This window comes from Anguilla anguilla, chromosome 11 (assembly GCF_013347855.1).
Source record: "Anguilla anguilla isolate fAngAng1 chromosome 11, fAngAng1.pri, whole genome shotgun sequence".
Classification (NCBI taxonomy): Eukaryota; Metazoa; Chordata; class Actinopteri; order Anguilliformes; family Anguillidae; genus Anguilla; species Anguilla anguilla.
Window position 1 is genome coordinate 38,572,324 of NC_049211.1, and position 19,453 is coordinate 38,591,776.

The window sequence follows — 19,453 nt, forward strand, 5'->3', positions numbered from 1 at the left end:
TGCCTCATCCATGCAAGGAGGACTGAAACTTAGCGTTGTGATTGTTTTCCATTCCTTCTTTGGATTTTACACCTATGGAACACACTCTCCTCTGAAACGCATAGTGCCGACTTCTGCTTTTACTAGATATTTTGAGAAATGATTGCATGATTATTATAGTGTGTCAAGGGAAGCAGGAATTATGGACGCCGCTGTGGAACTGGGACTGAACTGGGGGAGTCAGGAGCCATTATGTGTTCTGTAGAATTGTAGAATATGTTAAAGCCAAGCACAAGGTATTTACTTTACTTGAACGTTTTCAGAAGTCTGAACCAGGAGATTTGGGCACAGTGCAGTCAGGTACAGAATTACTGCCCATCTTCTTGAAAACGGGGGATCAAAGGCCACAAAATAAATAACACAGATAATCAGCTATATGCTGTATGTAAATACATATGCTCTAACAAACTGTACTTTTACTTCACTACAATTGGAGGAGTGCATAGTGAAGACGGTGAGGGAGGCAAAGAAGCATCCAAGGATCACAGTTCAAGAGCTGCATGGTTCTTGAGTCTCAGAATCAACCATAAAATGGCACCTCCATACCAGCAGGTTCTTCAGAAGGATTGCTCGAGGGAAGCCTTTACCCATTGTCAGATAACGAGACCAAAATGGAGCTTTTCGGCCAAGTAAACCCATCAGCATGATTGATAACATAATAAGAGGGATGCGTAAAAGGAAAAGTACTGCATTGCTTACTGTAGAATAAAGTGATTTGGGATTGTTAACTGCCAGTGGTCGAGGGGCTATTAAGATCCCTCCAAGTGTGTTCTCCAGCCTTATCTAACATTACAGGGAAAGTCTGTTAGCCTTGCCACTGGAGGCTGTGCCAAGTATTAATCACGAGTGCCAATAACTGAAAGCTAGTTTCTGTAATTTTGGTTGAAATCCATTAAATCATTAATAAAGTACAATAATTTCCACATGTGATTAAATTACAGTATCTCTCAGTTCTTTTTTCTATCTTTATTAAGGGTGCCAATAATTCTGGACTTGACAGTGCTGTATCTTTGTATAAACTGAGAATCATAAAGATTGAGTGTGGAAGTGTCACTCTTCCGACTGGTAGATGACATGTTCCTATTACCTTGTCAGACATGCCACAAGTAATGACTGTTGTATATCCATTAAATCATTTATAAGCTCATAAACTATAATGCAACTGAATACCTTCATATCGGATTCACTTTACCAATCCGGTGCCATACCTGTCTTGTTGTATATGCACAGGGTCTATTTAAGGTCTAACCAAGAAATTATTCAGGTGGACTGTCACCGACATTATTTTACTAGATGTATTGCCTATGCCACAGTCTGGCTGTCATGAAATCTGAACTCCAGTTACTTGCTTTCTTTTTGTTGTTCAGAAAGTGCTCCCTGTCATCCTGTGATATAGGCATTGCACATACTCATTAAAATTTTCCTTTGAGATTGCTATCTTGTAGGACCTTCTGATTGGAAAACCCACCTCCCGTTGGTCAGAGGCTGTTTATTGGTGGTAAAGGACAAAGAGTAGATGTGAAATGACACTCCATTGGCCGTTACTAAATAATTTGCTTTTAAGTGCTGTGCCTGTTGACCCTATGGGTCCTGTTCCTTATTCCTACATGATGATGTCATAGTGAGGTGATTGGCATCCTGTGAGGTCCCCTCCGGGGTCACCATCTCATTCAGCTGGGCACACAGCGCTGCCCAGAAGAGTGACTCAGGGAGACAAACGATGACGGATGGCAGTGACAGAGATGAGCGGTGACAGAGATGAGCAGTGACAGAGATGAGCGGTGACAGAGATGAGCGGTGACGGAGATGAGCGGTGACGGAGATGAGCGGTGACGGAGATGAGCAGTGACAGAGATGAGCGGTGACGGAGATGAGCAGTGACAGAGATGAGCGGTGACGGAGATGAGCGGTGACGGAGATGAGCAGTGACAGAGACGAGTGGTGACAGAGATGAGCGGTGACGGAGATGAGCAGTGACAGAGACGAGTGGTGACAGAGATGAGCGGTGACGGAGATGAGCAGTGACAGAGACGAGTGGTGACAGAGATGAGCGGTGACGGAGATGAGCAGTGACAGAGACGAGTGGTGACAGAGATGAGCGGTGACGGAGATGAGCGGTGACAGAGATGAGCAGTGACAGAGACGAGTGGTGGCAGAGATGAGCGGTGACAGAGATGAGCAGTGACGGAGATGAGCAGTGACAGAGATGAGCGGTGACGGAGATGAGCGGTGACGGAGATGAGCGGTGACGGAGATGAGCAGTGACAGAGACGAGTGGTGACAGAGATGAGCGGTGACGGAGATGAGCGGTGACGGAGATGAGCAGTGACAGAGACGAGTGGTGACGGAGATGAGCGGTGACGGAGATGAGCAGTGACAGAGACGAGTGGTGACAGAGATGAGCGGTGACGGAGACGAGCGGTGACGGAGATGAGCAGTGACAGAGACGAGTGGTGACAGATGACAGATGGTGATGCTGACGGATCGCGGTGATGAAGCCCTCTGCCCGTGGAATCGGCGTTACGTCTGCGTCACTTGGCCGGAAGGGTCACGTGACTCTTCTGCTGAGTGTTGCTACTCTCACCACTGTGCAGTTATATTCTGATTTCGGGAACACCTGCCGAAGTTCTGCAAGCTGTCTTGTCAAGTCGTGTCATTTGTAGTCTTTTATAGAGCACTTCAGTAGTACAAAGCAGCTTCGATATTTCACCAACATGGGACAAACTGATGTATACATTGGGTAAAATGAGCTACTGTTAATGGATATGATTCATGATCGATTCCTACTCTTTGGTTTCATGGGCAGTTTTAGGCTGTGAACCAGAAACCCCATTCTTGGCCCGCTGGGGGGTTCGACAGACGTGTCCTGTTATTCACTGTTGATAGGACGGAGCAGTCCTCCCACTCGCCGTATCCTCGTTTTTGCGTGTTTCCTCTGAAAGGCGCGGCTCTGGTGAAAGGCGTGGGACTCTGAAACGGCAGTTGCCTACGCAAGTGGCTGGCGCAGAGCGGCTAGAAACTGTGCCGCCATCTGTGTCCCGATGCGGAGCAAGAAAATCATCCCAGCGTTTATTTTCAGCTCCTGTGTCATTCGTTTTTTTTTTGTTGAAGTATTTATATTCCAGTAAGTTGGAATGTGTGTTTTCTGGAATACGTTCCTGGAGCGATGCTATGTAATTCATTTTGACGATTTTCACACACTTTTAACGACTTTCCTTTAAAAAGTCTTAAACTTCTTAAACTGCACACATTCAGACTATATTCACATTGCAGTGTTCCAGGCAATTCAGACAAATCCTAAATGTTTTTAAAAAAAATAGAATTTATTGACTATTGAAAAACATCTATTTAAATTTTGTGTAAGGCTCGGCTTACCCTGGGGCTGTAGAATTATGTATGAATTCTCACTGTTCCACATTTTTATAAACCTGGTTATGGTAGGTTTCACTGCAGTCACAACCTGATTTAAGTGTCTATAGCATCATTTCCCCCAATTTGCCCCATATCCTGTCTTCTGGATTTTCCTGACGATAGCCCTTGCACTACATTACCCAGATTGCCATTCATGTCTTCTGTAAATCTGCCAAATCAAAATAATCTAGGGAATTCAAAACATATTCCCTTACAATGTTCTTGAAACCCTATCAAAGATTACAGAAATGACAAATTATTCCTAATTCTAAGAATATATACTTATAATAATTATATAATTATTATAAGTATGTTTTGACAGTACAAAGTTTAGTCTGAGAACCTCTCATTGGTCAAACGTATGTTGTGAAGGGTCAAAGACTAGAGGGAGGTTTTTTTATTACCTTGACAAAAGATTACATACATAGTGAGAAAAATATGTAGGAATTTATCTCAAGCTTGCTTATAATTGAAAGTAGCTACACAATGGTAGCATAGCATTCCATCCCGTTAGCTGGCACTGGTTTAAAAGTACAATGATTTAAAATGCTAATACAAATCTCCAGAGTCTATTTTTCTAGTCATGGTCATCATAATTGTGAACACACTTTATATTACTACTAATTAATGAATAGGGAGGCTGCAAGAGTGATCTGTGCATCACACTGCTGGCTAACTATGTGAGCTTCAGTCATTTGGGTTACACATAAACAGCACAGTATCACTGGTTTAAGATAAACCAATACATGGTCTGAGATATGATGGAAGAACAACAAAAGAAGTAACAATCTTAATTTTCAAGACTAAAGGAGAGTAGGACTGTCCGCCCTCCTTCTCTTGGTTTATTTAGACAGGTAAAAAGCAGAGAGGATAACAGACAGAGACGGAACCACAGCTAAGAAAGTGACATGGTGGGGATCAGACCCACATCTGTGGGGAAAATCACGTATGGCCCAGCGACTGTGCCAAGTCTCGCCATCTTAATCTTCCTTTCAAAATGATTTGAAATAGTGTACCTTAAGTTCTTGAACCATCAGTAATACCCAGTTATGTTCAGCTACACAAACCTGGCAACCCTATAATAACCCAGCCGTCAGTGCAAGCATCACGCAGGAAATGACATCATCGTCCTAGTTCTGGTTCTAATGTTCAAAAACATCTTCACTCAAGCGAAAAGAAACGCATGCTAGAGGGACTAAATGTTGCGCATCCGTGGCCCTTTGAATCATGTATTTTTAATTCAGTCTGCATTCTATTAAGCCTGTGTAAAACCAAGTATGGTGTAGGGTCATACTAGGGAAGACAAAATTAGAACATATATATCACTTTAATATTTACACAATGCTTAGGCTGAAACCAGTACTTTCAGATTTCAAGTGGGCAACTTTGCTGTTATAGCGCAAAAAATGAAAATTACGTAGGCTACGTAAAAATTTTCATGAAAATCGTGTAATCATGTTCCAATTGGCTTCCAATATTTGCATATTTATATTTTTTTATTAACTGCATCTGTCATTTACTTACAACACTAAATACCCTGTTTTTTATTGATTTAAATTCAGTGGTTCACAATTAAATTATCAGCTATGGCGAACGGGAAATGACAATAAGACATAAAAATAAAACATTTTAAAATAGTAAAAATAACATTTAATTCCATTATAATGTTGGTCAGAGATTCGGCCAAATTAATATTAAAAGAAATTAAATATTTAAGTCATAAATGTAATTTGCAGATTTTTTATTTTATATTTTAAAGCAAGCAATCTACCGGATAATGCTTGCTAGTTAGTGACACTACAATGTACAACAAATTATATAAAAACTTATTGACATAAATTTGTCTTTATGGTTGAAAATCCAATTAAATACAAATTTATTTTGCGCCCGGAAGCTCTCATGGGCTTCTTGCCAAACGCGTGCAACTCTACATTTTCACCTTGAAAATGTTTATCTATCTCTCGAACTAATGGATTACTGTCCTCCTTAATTCCACCATTCCCATTTAAAAACAACTCATGTAGACTACAGGTTCATACAAAAATGTAGGCCACTGTTTTCGTTAACAAAAAGGAAAAAAAATGTTATCAATTTGCCTCCAATAGATTCCAGTGGAATAAATCTCACAAATATAGTTTGATCCAGATTAAATGTCAAGATTCAAAAGAATGTTGAGATGAAATTTGGTGCGATTGTGTATTAAAAGCAGGTTGAATACATCAACAGGTTAATACTCCATAGCCTATTCAACATTAAAGACAACAGGTAAGCGAGCTAAATTCACACAGACTTAGCTGCAGCCACTTAAAACAGTGATACCCATTGTTCGCAATATGTATAGCGACCAGGAAACCGGTGTGAGCAACAATGCTATTTTTAATAGGAAAACAAGACGGGATTCGCGAAATCTATGGTTAGTCACAGCGTGTAGTCTATAATGTGTCTTCTTACCCTTGCGCAAACAACAGAACAAACTGCAAAAAAGCTACGTTTTAATTTATCGGTTAATGAAGCTTATCGAAAAGGAATTAAAAAGACTAGGATTCCATGCTGCAAAAACGTGACTCTGTGGCTCCCACGTGACTAGAACCGACTAATCATAAACGTCTATTTGAAGACACGGTGCGGTGCATGCTAGAGCGTAAACTGGGCGACAACAAAACGGAGCAGGCGCAGTAGAGCAAAGTCTTATGAAACCGGCGAAAAAGGCGAGTGAGAGAGCATAGACGGTGCAGTCACCTATCAACTTGGTAAAATGATCATATCTGTCGGAATGACATAAACCTCACCGCCGCTGAGCCTCTTAGAGGTAAGTTGCAAATATTTTGTCGTCTTTTATGTGTTCATTCATAGAAATAAGGTGTGGAAAATAAACGCAATTATTACAGTTACATAACCTGCGTACTGGTGACCCGGTTTTGGTTATGGATGGCTGTTTTGATCAATTTTGTGCATTAGATAGAAACTTGTTAGGCACGCAGTTATAACAAATAGAATATTTTGGTCGTCGAGAGGATCTTGTTCCGATCACTGTCTACTCGTTTATGCATACAGTGATAGTCATATATAATTTCTAAATGGTTTAATTGACCTAATTTCTGTTCGAAGCAGGAAGCTGTGTGTGAATTGACTTTTGGTAATTTACAATGACGTAGGTAGTACAGTGCCCGAGGCTGTTCCCGAGTTAATAGTTTGTTCAATCTTTAATACAAATGAGGATCGGGCGTAATAAGTCATAGTATGTTATGAATGATTACTATTAAATAGAAGAAAAAAGAACACCTCGATAACTTAACTCCGGAAAAAACTATATCATGTGGTACATGGGGGATATAGGGACACATTTCAATTTATTAATTATACTGACAGTCGCCAAGCTGTGGTCGTGTTTCAGCGAATGTTGTTAATGGTGCATACAACACTTTCATCGCTGTGCTGGTATAAATTGGTTTTATCTTTCAAAATTCATTTACTAACTGTCAAAATGTATTATAGGCTATTGTGCATATGATCACAAACATAAACATGATTTTTTCTTATTAGTGAACTTAACGTATTCTCCGGATGGAATGTACAAGTTCATATTCGGGTCGAAATTGTTTTCCTGTGTCATACTTAATACATGCTCAACCGGGTAATAGGTTGAATATGACAGAAATGTAATGTAAATGCGTTATCTAGCCTACTGTCTAATTAAATCGCATACTGCGTTACATTACATTACATTACATTACAGGCATTTAGCAGACGCTCTTATCCAGAGCGACTTACACAACTTTTTTACATAGCATCCATTTATACAGCTGGATATATACTGAAGCAATTTCGGTTAAGTACCTTGCTCAAGGGTACAACGGCAGTGTCCTACCCGGGAATCGAACCTGCGTCCTTTCGGTTACAAGTCCAGTTCCTTACCGTTTGTTGCGCAATTAGCCTAAATATCTTAGAATTTCTCACTGGGTACCATTGTTTGTGGAGCATATTATTCATTTCGTGCTCAATATTTGTGAATCATTTGTAGATTTTAACGAACAGGATTTATAAATGAAAACCATCATGCAAAATCGTATTCGATTGCAACCATGCTTTAGATCACTGGTAAAATTTCTAGTGAAGGGCTAGTATTTCAACGAAATCTAAAACAAGTGACAGATTACTTTTGAATGTTAACTGTGTTTTTACTGTACATATCATAATGCCCAATTTGCGCAACAACGCGCGACTTGACCTGACAAGGAGCATGTCTTCACTGAGTTGCAATTTCCTGTTTTTTTACGGGGTTGCCATTTACTGATAAGTGGCTGGTGACATGACTACACTGCAATGAAAAGAAAAAAAGAAAAAAAGGAGATTGTCTCTGTAGTGGTCCTGTCAGGTCTGACATGACCAAAATGTTTCAGCGCCACCCTTAATAATTATATTTTTAAATTCTTAATAGCCTAACGAAGACGTGTAATCCTACTTAACTGTCTGAAATACTGTGTATTGTGGCATTGGCTATTGCATATTTACGTACCACGTGAGACAGTTGGACAAGTATCTAGTAGCCTACTAGATGCTGCAAGTCACTTGTTGCTTCTCTAGGCTAAAGGACATCAGCAAGGAAAATAGTGATTTTTGGAAATGAAAACAAGGCTTAATCATTGGCTCATTGGTTGTTAGTCCGACAGTTTAAAAACCCGTTTGGCGCTGTTGTCACATTCATGGAAGAACTAACAGTCGATTAGTCTATTTTACAACGGTTCGCCGGAAATCCTGCTTGAAATTACTTCGGATAACGGTCCCAGAGCAGTGCTTGGTTATAGCACCCCATCTAGCGACATTTGAAGGCACTACTCGGTGCGTGTGCGCTTTTGGCCTTCAACAGAATATTTGTGTGTTTTATTTTATTTTATTTATTTCGAATTCTCTCGCAATCCGATTGAAAAGATAGTGGCATCAAAATAAGCATTTATTTTATTTTATTTTATTTTATCTTGTATTAAGTTAATCTTGTTTCAGCTTAAATATTGGCTGTGCAATTTTGTGATTTTTGTCATGTTATGTGAATATATTCTATTAAAAAGTAACTGGAACAATTTGAAGCAGCAGTTGTTTATTGAGACTAGATTTGAATCCCAGTTTTCTTGGGGAACTGTTTAGCATCCTAAACTCAAATGGCAGTCCTGTAGAGTTGATTATACACAGCCTATATTAACATTATAAAGTTATACAGTTTATTACATACAAAAAACATATTTCTCTTCCATTAGGGAGGGAATGGATTTCCAGGAACAGACAGTGCACTCTCAGTCAGGATCAGAATTGTAGGTGGATTGTGTGCAACTTGTAGCGGAACATTAATTTAGCCTGTTTAATGCTGACAGAACTTGTCTCTTTTGATATCACCCTAGTTGATTATGGCCCCGAATTCCATCCACTGGTTCCGGAAGGGTCTGCGACTCCATGACAACCCGGCGCTCCGCGAAGCAGTGCGGGGGGCGGGCACAGTACGATGTGTCTACTTCCTAGATCCATGGTTCGCTGGTTCCTCCAACCTTGGGGTCAACAGATGGAGGTAAGTTCTGGTGAATTCTGTACAGGAGTCTGGCACACCTATGGGAGCGTCCAGGAGACAGACAGTGCGTTTACATGCAGTTGAAATCGATCTATATTAATAGCTCGATTTGGCCAAAGATGAGATTTAATTGGATTATTGTCGTTGTCCCAATATACATGACTCGGAAAGAATCGATTTATTGACCGGAGGTGTGTCTGACGAAGGCTACTTACTTCCTGCTTCCTCCAATTTTGTCGCAACTTTTTTGAATAGTTCTCCACTCCGCATTTTTCTTCCATCCATGTATTTTAGGATATTTCTCTACTTTAGTTCCGATAGCATGAAGTTGGTCTCCTCGTGTGTCCAGAAATGTGTTTTTTTCGCCATGATACTAGGGACGGCAAAACGGAGTTTTAGAATGTCGCCAGCGTGATGCAATGCATTTCTCACAGAAAAGGTCATTTGTCGCCTTTTTTTAGTTCAGTACAGTGGTGATAGAAGTGACAATAATTAAGTGGCACTGTGCTGTTAGCCTTTATTGATCGCTGTACAAGGTTAATGTGAAGTAGCTAGCACAATCGGACAGCACTAACCCATAAAAATGTAGTTTGAATGGTACTTGCTCAATCAAACGTATGTGGAAAACATTCGATTATAATCAGCGTCACCAAAATTTTCTGTCACACCCTCAATAAACGGCAAAAGTCCCAGTCGAAGGTTGAATTAAATCTTTTAAAGTATATATTTTCAGAAACATTATCGATTCGGCTTCACCACGGTAGTTGCTATGTAAATTACGGAACATGTGCAGAACGGCTAGGCCAATTTTTGGCCTATTGAAGCGTATACATGCCATAGTAAATCGACCCCCAACTGCATTATCTAGGTATGTCAGTCCGACTTTGAAAAATTCGAATTAGTTCGATTTCAGTCGGACTACAGTGTTTACATGATTTTTGAAAGTCCAGTTTTAGCCGGACTAATACAATAAATCGGCTTTTTCAAGCATCATGTAAACCCGCTGAGTGTGTTGCCGTGGTGTTAAACTCATCAGCACGTGTGCCTGTGGATCAGGGTCACGAGGTCGTTCCGGTGAGTTTGAGCAGGAAGGAGCCGGGTCTAATCTGAGCATACCCCTCCTTGGGCGATGCACCCGAGGCTTCGGACGCAGTGTGAGTTGCTGGCAAATAAATGGTGCGTTACAAAGGGGTTTCAGACTGTGTGATACGCCCGGCAGGACTGTGTTACTTTGTGCTATATATGGCCGACCGGACCCGAGCCTTCCAAATTACCAGGTCACACATTTCACGGCCTTATTCCTTTGTGTGAGAGTGGCTTAGACAGGGGGAACTGGCAAGGGCGGAGGTGTGTGTGTGTGTGTGCGTGCGTACGTACGTGTGTGTGCTGTGTGCTTGTGTGTGGGGCTTGGTCAAAAAGAGAGAATGTGTAAATAAATAGTATATGTTTTGTGAGGTTCCATTTTTGGCCAAGATAGCATTTCGATCAAATATTCCACATGTCAATGGACCACTGTGTGTGTGTGTGTGCTTGTGTGTGAGTGTATGTGTAGATGCATGTATTTTTGTGTTTGCGTGTGTGTGTATAGTGTATGTGTAGATGTATGTATTTTTGGGTTTGTGTTTGCGTGTGTGTTTAGATGTGTGTGTGTATGAGTGCATGTGTAGATGTATGTATTTTTGTGTTTGTGTGTGTGTATGAGTGTATATGTAGATGTGTGTTTGTGTGTGTGTGTGTGTGGATGTGTGTCTCTGTGTGTGTGTATGAGTGTATGTGTACTTCTTTCATGTTGTTTCGTGTTCTGCACCCCCATCCCTTTTGAGGTGAGATCGATTGTGCACTGAGTGCCGTGTATTCTGAGCCGAGCGAAACTGAGAGTCACTTCCCCTTTCTGAAGTGCATCGTATGGCGCCCTGGGCCTCTGTGGTGTAAACACACAGATGGGCCGAGACCCCCAGCGTGAGGGTTCTTATATAAAGCTCTGTTTAAGTGAAATGGGATCTAAAAGCGGGCGTTGTAATCCCGGCTTCCTGTCCGCGCCCTGTCTGGAGTGACGCTAGAAGGATCTCTGTGCTTTTAGCGCGTGGCCCTTAAGTTTAACTCTACGGCCCCGTGCTGCTTTAACACCCCCTGCGGGGTGGTCATATCCCGCCCGGGAAAGCAACAGGTGTCCGAGCAGGCGAACCTTCGGGTGGTCTGACCTGCTTTTCGACGGGGGGTCTCGCCGAAAGGGGAAGCAGGGGCCTCGTAACGGCACGCTCGCTCGGGTCAGGGGACCGGCGGTGCGAATTCGGGCGCGCGCTCAGACGTCCCGGTTAAAGCTCGGTGAGCAGTGACTCAGCCTGCGCCCTCCACTCACGTTGGGGGTGGGTGGTTTCTCTAACTGTATGTAAGACATGTAATTGACCGTTTGGCCTTTCTCAGCCATAGGAAGCCTCAAAGCGTTCGGCCAGCATAACCTGGAGATGAGACAGGGCAGGAACTGGGGGGGTTAGCCACCTGGGGTGTGAATGTGTGTGTCTGCGTGCGTGCGTGTGTGTGTGTGTGTGTGTGTGTGTGTGTCTCCAAGCCCCTGCCCCCCTTGTTTTTCGCTACATAAAATATGCAGCTTTCTTTTAGTTAGTGAGTTTTTGGGAAACTTGGAAAGAAGTAGTTTTGTGACAGTTGGAAGTTGGCATCTGCATCTAGGTCTGTGGTTCTACATTTCATCTCTGGTTCTTTTGGAATATTCTGCTGTCTTTTGGTTTTTGCATTTTGGATTATTTTGGGACAAATAAGCTATAGTTTGGTTTTGTATGTCTGTAACCTTTATTAATTGTTTTAAGGTAGTTGAACGTCATCTTTGAATTAGACGCAAATATTTATTGTAACTTAATACATTTAATTTTGCATGGTTGTGAATTGTACATTTTGACAAAGGTTGATCCAAACAGTTTGCTCTGCCTATCACCGAATTCAGCGATTTCATTGATAATTGATATCTTTGATTAATAATTACCAAAGTAAATCAAATAAATACATTTTACATGTTGGATAAGTGAGGTGTTTTAACTGTTGATGCACTTGTGTTCAGTATTCAGAATGCCGGATGTCAAATGAGGGTGATAACAGTTAAAACATCTGGGTTCAGAAAATTAAACTTGTTTCAATTGATCCTCACCTTGATGACACGTAAGGTGAGGATCAATTGAAACACCCGTACCTGTCTGAGATGTTGAGAGGGCAAAAAGGAGAAACATTTGGCAGGTTTTAAATCGATATGCTTTCAGGAAGTACTGTGTGATACAGGGCAGATGGTGTGGCGCTCAGCAGTGTTCCTCACACTGTTCGTTTGGTGATCAGCAACGTTCCTCATGCTGTTCGTTTGGTGATCAGCAACGCTCCTCACGCTGTTTGTTTGGTGATCAGCAACGTTCCTCACAGGCTACTGAGCACTAAGGGGACTGTGATCTTTGTTACTCTTGTTTTTCTCAGCTTCTCTTAAATGCGCAAAATATCATCAAACTACTTGTCGATCGTGGTGTTCAGTTTCCGATTCTTAATGTCTGTAATTCTTATCCGTTGTGTTAGATTAGTGAGTCATTTTAGGTGCTGTGAGCACACAAAAATGTGATATTTCTGTCTCCTCTTACGGCAGATTTTTTTTTTCTGAACTCGAATCCGTCCGCCATTGTTTCCCTTTACCACAGTAATTACATATACCTTACAGAAAGGCCGCTTATTTTGTCAAAAAGAATCAACTGCGAAAAAAAGTCAACCAAATTAACCAGCATCATAGGACGAATGTAGGTTAGTGTGCCACCATATCAGATTTCTATGAGTCACTGGTTGTCATGGCGATGACCCACTTTCAGGCAGGCTTGCCTGTGTGGGCCTAGTCCTGCAGGAAATGGCGGCTCAGCCGTCCACTGGATGGCTGGTCTTACACGCCAATCCCCGAACGCCGTCAGATCCCCTGGCCCACCCCAGCCCTGTCCGAAGAACCGACTCCCTTTAGCACACACGAAGAGTTTCAGGGCAGTGTTCCTTGGCTTGCATTTGGTGTTGTAGGTTTGTTTGTCCAGTTATTTCCACCGTTTGTTTTTGTTTTATTTCAAGGTCATACTATGACCGTTATCATGACCATGCAAAAAGACTTCATTTCTTCTGGAATCAACTTGCTTTGCTACAACTAATTGTGTTACTCTGTTTGTTCCACGGAGAGGTCTTGTCATGGCTTTCGGCCTGCGGCCTGTTGACAGGGTTCACGGTGAGTGAAACCAGGTAAAAGTACTCAGCCACCTGCCCAATTGGGCAAATGATGATTCAGAGAAAATTCTTAATTCAGTTAATTCTGATACACTAAGCTGGAACAATAGTTGAGTTGTGTGTGAGCAGAAATAAAGCTTACAAAGTGGGGTTCATGCCGGATGGTTCTACTGTAGAATCAGAACTTTAGTACAGTAGTAGTCTTGACCAGTACATCATGAGATTGAAGCCAATGACGTTGTAACTTGCATGGCAACAACTGACTGGAGGCAGCCATCCAAATGAGTTTATATGGCATCTCATTCATTTAAAAGGATGAGGCAAGTAGTCTAGTGGTGACATGTCTCCACTTTTATGGCTAGCTATCTGTCACTGTTGTTTATGCAGTTAATTATTGTTTGTAGTAGATTCACTTTCATAATGGAATGCTTAATCTGGATATTCATCTAATAATTAATCTAATGATTTTGAACATTTTTTTAAATATCTAATGGTACCAGACAATAAATAATAAGTTAAAAGTTATTACGGCCTATTCAATATTTATTTTGTAGTGCACTTCATGTCACTGGCAAACCTTGCCATATTCAGGCAATTATACATTTGGCTTTGACTTGTTGATTTCTTACCAAGTTGTCCCAACCTTAGGCATTGTGCTCTTGAAGGCAGCGATGCTGGGGAAGGTTGCGCGGGTTCACTAGCAGTTAGCACAGCGCTAGCACAGTGTTAGCACAGCCCTAGCACAGCGCTAGCACAGCCCACGCTCTCTGAGCTCCACTCCCCTGTGACTCACTGGCAGTTCCGGCACATTCTGCCGCCAGTGTGAGGAGTCGTGTGAGCAATGGATGTGGGAGATCACCTGTGTTACCACGTGAACGGGGAGAGAACATGGCACCACCCCCTCCCCACCTTTGGATTCGCCTGCGTCGTCCCCCACAGAGGGCAACACCCTTCCAGAGGTGACCTGTGCGCTGCAGGAGGTGGAGTCGACGATCACTGATGACCCCCCCCCACAGCCAGGACAGGACAGCTGCTCACTCCAGGAGATGAGGATGAATCTCCAGGGCCATCACACACAGGCAAAGGACAAAGGACCAGATGCCATAAACACTTCCCCAAGTTGTAAAAACCCTCCTGCTGTTGCCCCACAGCATGGAGAGAACCTGGGGTACAACCATGGGCTTCCGTCACCACTCCGGCGGCCAGTAAAGAGGAGAAACCTGCCTGAGGTGCTGCAGCAGTTCATACTGAGGGCCAGATGAGGGAAAAAAGGTCTGGCCCATCTTAGATGCCCTGCAGCTTCACAGCTCTGTCCCCACCTCAAGAGAGGGAGCCCCTGGTCCCCTCGTCTTTGGACTACGCGCCCAAAATCCAGTTCCCACAGTCGTCCGGCCCTGACCCCTTCTTACAAGGAATTCATCTTTAACAGATTCCTGTAAAGCCCGAATTTGGGCAAAAAGTGCATTTGCTCAACGGCCTCCCATGGTGCAGGACTGGGAAAGGAAAAGGAAAGGCCCTGGAGGTGGACGTGGGAAGTGTAATGGCTCCCACTTGCCATGTTCATCCTGGTCAAGTGGGAGTGATTGACAGATTGACACCTTCCCTCCGCTGCCAGAGAACAGCCATCAGCTGTCAGCTCTTGGAGGGAAAACCGGCAGCACTTCCAATCACCGCCTTTGGATCACCCGCAGGAACTACGTCCATCAAGTTGCTTTGTTTCCCGCTGGATGTAGTGTTGTGTCAGTCTAAAGGCGTCTTTTGTTCCCGTTTGAACAAAGGCGGTGAACAGTATGTTTGTGAGGAGGTTCTCTGTACAGACGTATGTGTTTGTTGTGAGGGCGTGCTTATGGGTGACCATTAGAGTCTACGTCCGGAATACTCCTCTGACGAGCGACGACGGGGTCCGAAGGCCATTTTTGTGAGTGGGACAGTTCACTGCTTTAAATGCGGTGACTGGTACTCTAATCTCTCACTGCTTTAAATGTGGTGACTGGTACTCTAATCTCACTGCTTTAAATGTGGTGACTGGTACTCTAATCTCTCACTGCTTTAAATGTGGTGACTGGTACTCTAATCTCTCACTGCTTTAAATGTGGTGACTGGTACTCTAATCTCTCACTGCTTTAAATGTGGTGACTGGCACTCTAATCTCTCACTGCTTTAAATGTGGTGACTGGCGATGTGTCATCTTAGAGTTTTTTTTTGCATCAATGTTATCATTTTCAGAGAGGTTCAAAAGAACACCATGTTGCTAGGCAACCTCTGATGAATGAAAGTACTATTAGGTTTATTTTTCATCCCATCCAGAGGATCAGATATAGAAAATGTTTGAAATATGAGGTGCTGGTGATGTTATCGTTGTTGTTGTTTTTCTGAAGAAATGGAACTAGCCCATGGCGGGAGTCTGTCTGTTAGCGTTGCTGGACCTGTCCTGTGTCTCGTCCCGCCCCCCCCCACCCACCCCCCCACGTTTGGTGTCCCTGTGTCCTCCTGGCTGGTTAAACCTGTCGGAAGCTTGTCCACATTCTGGCGCACGTGTGGGAAATGTGCCTGCAGTTGGGCCGTGTTGTCTTGCTGCGCTGAAAGGAGGTTACTGGGCTAAAGGTCTCCCCCCGTCTGGGAGCAGCGCATGCGCGCGTGGATCTGGGGCAGGATGCTTATATAAGGCCCCAGAGCCAGCGAACATGACTGGGGGTCCGCTGACCCAGACTGCCCTGGGGGAGGGGGGGGGAGGGGGGGGGGGTGGAGGGGTACTGTCGGCAAGTAGGGGGAGTCTTTTGCGGGAAACACAGGAAGGTATCACAGACATGCATGCTGTGGATGCAGATGCGGGTGGGGGGGGGGGGGGGGTGTTAATGATTATTTCTTCTGGTTTCCGGCAGTTATCTTCCGCATACTCGTGTATCTCTGGGGGATCAGGGTTCCAGGTTCCTTACTGTCAGCAACGGCATATTTACTTGTATTGGTGAGAATTGGCTGTTTGGGTTTGCCCCGCCCCCTCCAAATGTAAATATGCCTGTGAGAGCATACATCTCTGCAGACACGGAGGTGGACTGGCCTGGCTCTCTCACATCCTGTCACTTCCTGTCACAGCAGTTTACTCCCATTTTGTGTGCGTAGCGAGTGCATTTGAGGTGTGCAGTCTGTGTGCGTGTGTGCGTGTGCGTGTGTGTGGTCTGTGCGTGTGTGTGTTTAGGTTTGTTACAGTGGAATTGGGAGTTACACCGGCTACAGACAGCACTGAAAGGGTTATACCAGCTACAGCACTGACTGAGTTACACCGGCTACAGACAGCACTGACAGAGTTATACCAGCTACAGTACTGACAGAGTTACACCGGCTACAGACAGCACTGACAGAGTTACACCGGCTACAGTACTGACAGAGTTACACCGGCTACAGCACTGGCAGAGTTACACCAGCTACAACACTGTCAGAGTTACACCGGCTACAGACAGCACTGACAGAATTATACCGGCTACAGCACTGACAGAGTTACACCAGCTACAGCACTGACAGAGTTACACCGGCTACAGACAGCACTGACAGAGTTGCACCTGCTACAGCACTGACAGAGTTACACCGGCTACAGACAGCACTGACAGAGTTACACCAGCTACAGCACTGGCAGAGTTACACTGGCTACAGACAGCACTGACAGAGTTATACCAGCTACAGGGGTGCATTTTGATGCATTAAAACATTAAGGTCTAACGGCGCAAAATGTGTTTGGGGAAGTGAATGCTTTCTGAAGGCAGTGCATGTTTATAAAGTGAGTGTTTTTTATGAATGGTCCTCCTCCTCCTCTTTGGTGAATGGCCAGAGGAACGCTGGGTGGCAGATGCCTCTGCAGCTGGCCGCTGACAGAAGGAGAGGTCTGAGCCGCAGAAATAGCCGCTAATCCCCTCCCTGAATGGAAAGAGCCTGAACGGTGGAAGAGTTACAGCTGCCTGGGGCGGCTTAATGAGAAGCGCTTTTCACTAAAGAAAACTGAGAGGCTTAAAGAGTCGAGTCAGGCCGCAGTCAGCCGTCCCGGCCGAGCTAAGGTGTGGCGTTCATTAGTGTGTAAATGCTGTACATGTATCCTGTTATGAATATTAGGGAACTCCAGGTGAAGCGTTAATTAGCGTGTAAATGCTGTATGTGGGTCCTGTTATGAATATTAGGGACCTCCAGGTGTGATGCGCAGCAGGTGCCCTTTCTCCAGTACTTCCTGTCTGTCTCAGCACCCACGCCAGCGGTGGAGCACGTAACAGATCTAAAGCTTTTAAAATCACAATCACAATGCGCCAAAGACAAATTTTTCGTGGAGGGTGCACGGCCAGACGAATTATTGATGCATGCAGTTACATTGTCCAATTACCTTTATTTATTTAAGTCAAGAAAATTTTATCAACAAAAGCTACGCGTTTTTTAATAAAACTCATGTTTTATATTGATCTTTAATGTTTTTATTGTCTTCCACTAAGTAACGCTGCTTTGTGACAGTGACGTTCACACTGCAGCTGGACATTGCTGTATTCACATGTAAAACAGTGTTCACTCATGTAAAAGGGACATACACTGTCTCAACTGATGTCTTGCCACAAACACTGAGTATGTTACAAAGTCTTTTTATAGTCATGCCATTTTCTTGAGGCAGGGCATTAAATGTGGCAAAACAATTAAGTTAGGACTAAAATGTGACTAAACTAATTGGTTGTTTTCGTCAAATAAAAATAATAAGATTTTAGTCATTTTTGGCTTGACTAAAATGAAGAGAAGACATGACTAAAATATTACTAAAACTACAATAAGCTTCAGTCAAAAGACTTAAGACCATGACTAAATCAGAAACTGTTGGCAAAAACAACACTGTTTGAGACATATTTTGCCTTCAAAAATTTTATTCCAAAAAGCCAGACAATGGTAAACTGTGCAATGACCGTGCAGTTTTCATGCTACGTCGCGTCCGCCAAAAACCTCTATTTTCATTGTGGTTGGTTTTTAAAATCTTGAACATTCCACATTCCATTATATCCTTGCATTTCTGTGGCACTTCTTGAACCTTTTGATACTTAACTCCTGTGACACAAAGGTGTGGGTAACATATGCGTAACACAGGAGTTTTACAGCGTGAGATGGGTACTGGAACACGCTGGAAAATCACATTGGTAGGACAGGTGAAGTGCCTGCAGGCCGAGGAAATTGGACGTCTTGTTCCACGGTCACCGTCTGTCTGTCTTCCACATTGGACCTGGTGGTTGAGTCAAGACGTCATTCGTGGAATCGGCGCAATTCTCAACGCCAATTAAACTTAAACTGTCCTGAGCTGGCTGCTGCTGAATGTTTTGCCACTGTCCATTTTCAAATAGCTCAATTTGCCAGTGATGGAAAAGGCCTTGTGTGAAGGGAGGCAGCCATGGAGTGTTTTTGTGAGAACTGGGGACAGGCGGTGTAGAGGCGTGTGGGCGGACGGGAGCTGGGCTGGCTGCCTGCGTCAGCAGTGGCCTGCTGACTCACGCTCACCCTCTACAATGACTGAAGAGGCTAATTGGTTTGACACTCCTCTCTTCTAACGCGCAGACACAAGAGGCATTTTGTGCCTCCGCAGGCAAAGTAAAACACGCTAGCGTTTGTCATGCTAAAATGAGGGGGATTCATACTTGGCTGCTAATTATTGCAGTGTTTTTTTTCATGTACACAACATCTTCTGTCGCTCCTTAGTGTGAATGGGCTTTGTTTTTTTTAGCTTGTTTATTTATTTATTTGTTTTTTTTTTAGTTTGTGTGATGTTTGCATCTCTATCTCATCTTCATTTTAAAGGAACATGCCACTCCACACCCCAATATTGACAGTAGGAAGGCTGCAGAGGTATTCTGTTTGTATGATTGGGATTGTATCCCTGTGGTACTGTAACTCAGCCCTGAACATTTAGTTTTATTCTTTCATTGATATCAGCCAAAAATATTCATATAGTTGAGCCAGCAAAGAACTATTGGGGCCAGAACTATCTAGGTGGGTAGTCACAATTGGGTGTGGTGGTTCAGCCAAGGTGATTGGATAGACCAGGATGCTATTTAGCCTGCACGGTCTACATTGCATTTTACATTACAGGGAATTAGCAAACACTCTTATCCAGAGCAACGTTGTACGTAGCATTTACTTTGGATCCATTTATGCACCTGAAGCAATGCAGGTTAAGTACCTCGCTCAAGG

General features: G+C 43.4%; 1 protein-coding gene across 2 annotated transcripts in view; it reads left to right on the forward strand.

The window, feature by feature from the left end:
- Positions 1–6,100: 6,100 nt before the first annotated feature.
- The window catches only part of cry3a (cryptochrome circadian regulator 3a), a 30,471-nt gene continuing 17,118 nt past the window's right edge, over positions 6,101–19,453 (forward strand). For both annotated transcript variants that reach the window (XM_035381457.1, XM_035381458.1), the window contains exons 1-2: positions 6,101–6,259; positions 8,844–9,007. In XM_035381457.1, the coding sequence (XP_035237348.1) occupies positions 8,850–9,007 (158 nt within the window). In that variant the 5' untranslated portion in view covers positions 6,101–6,259; positions 8,844–8,849. The remainder of the gene's footprint in view (positions 6,260–8,843; positions 9,008–19,453) is intronic.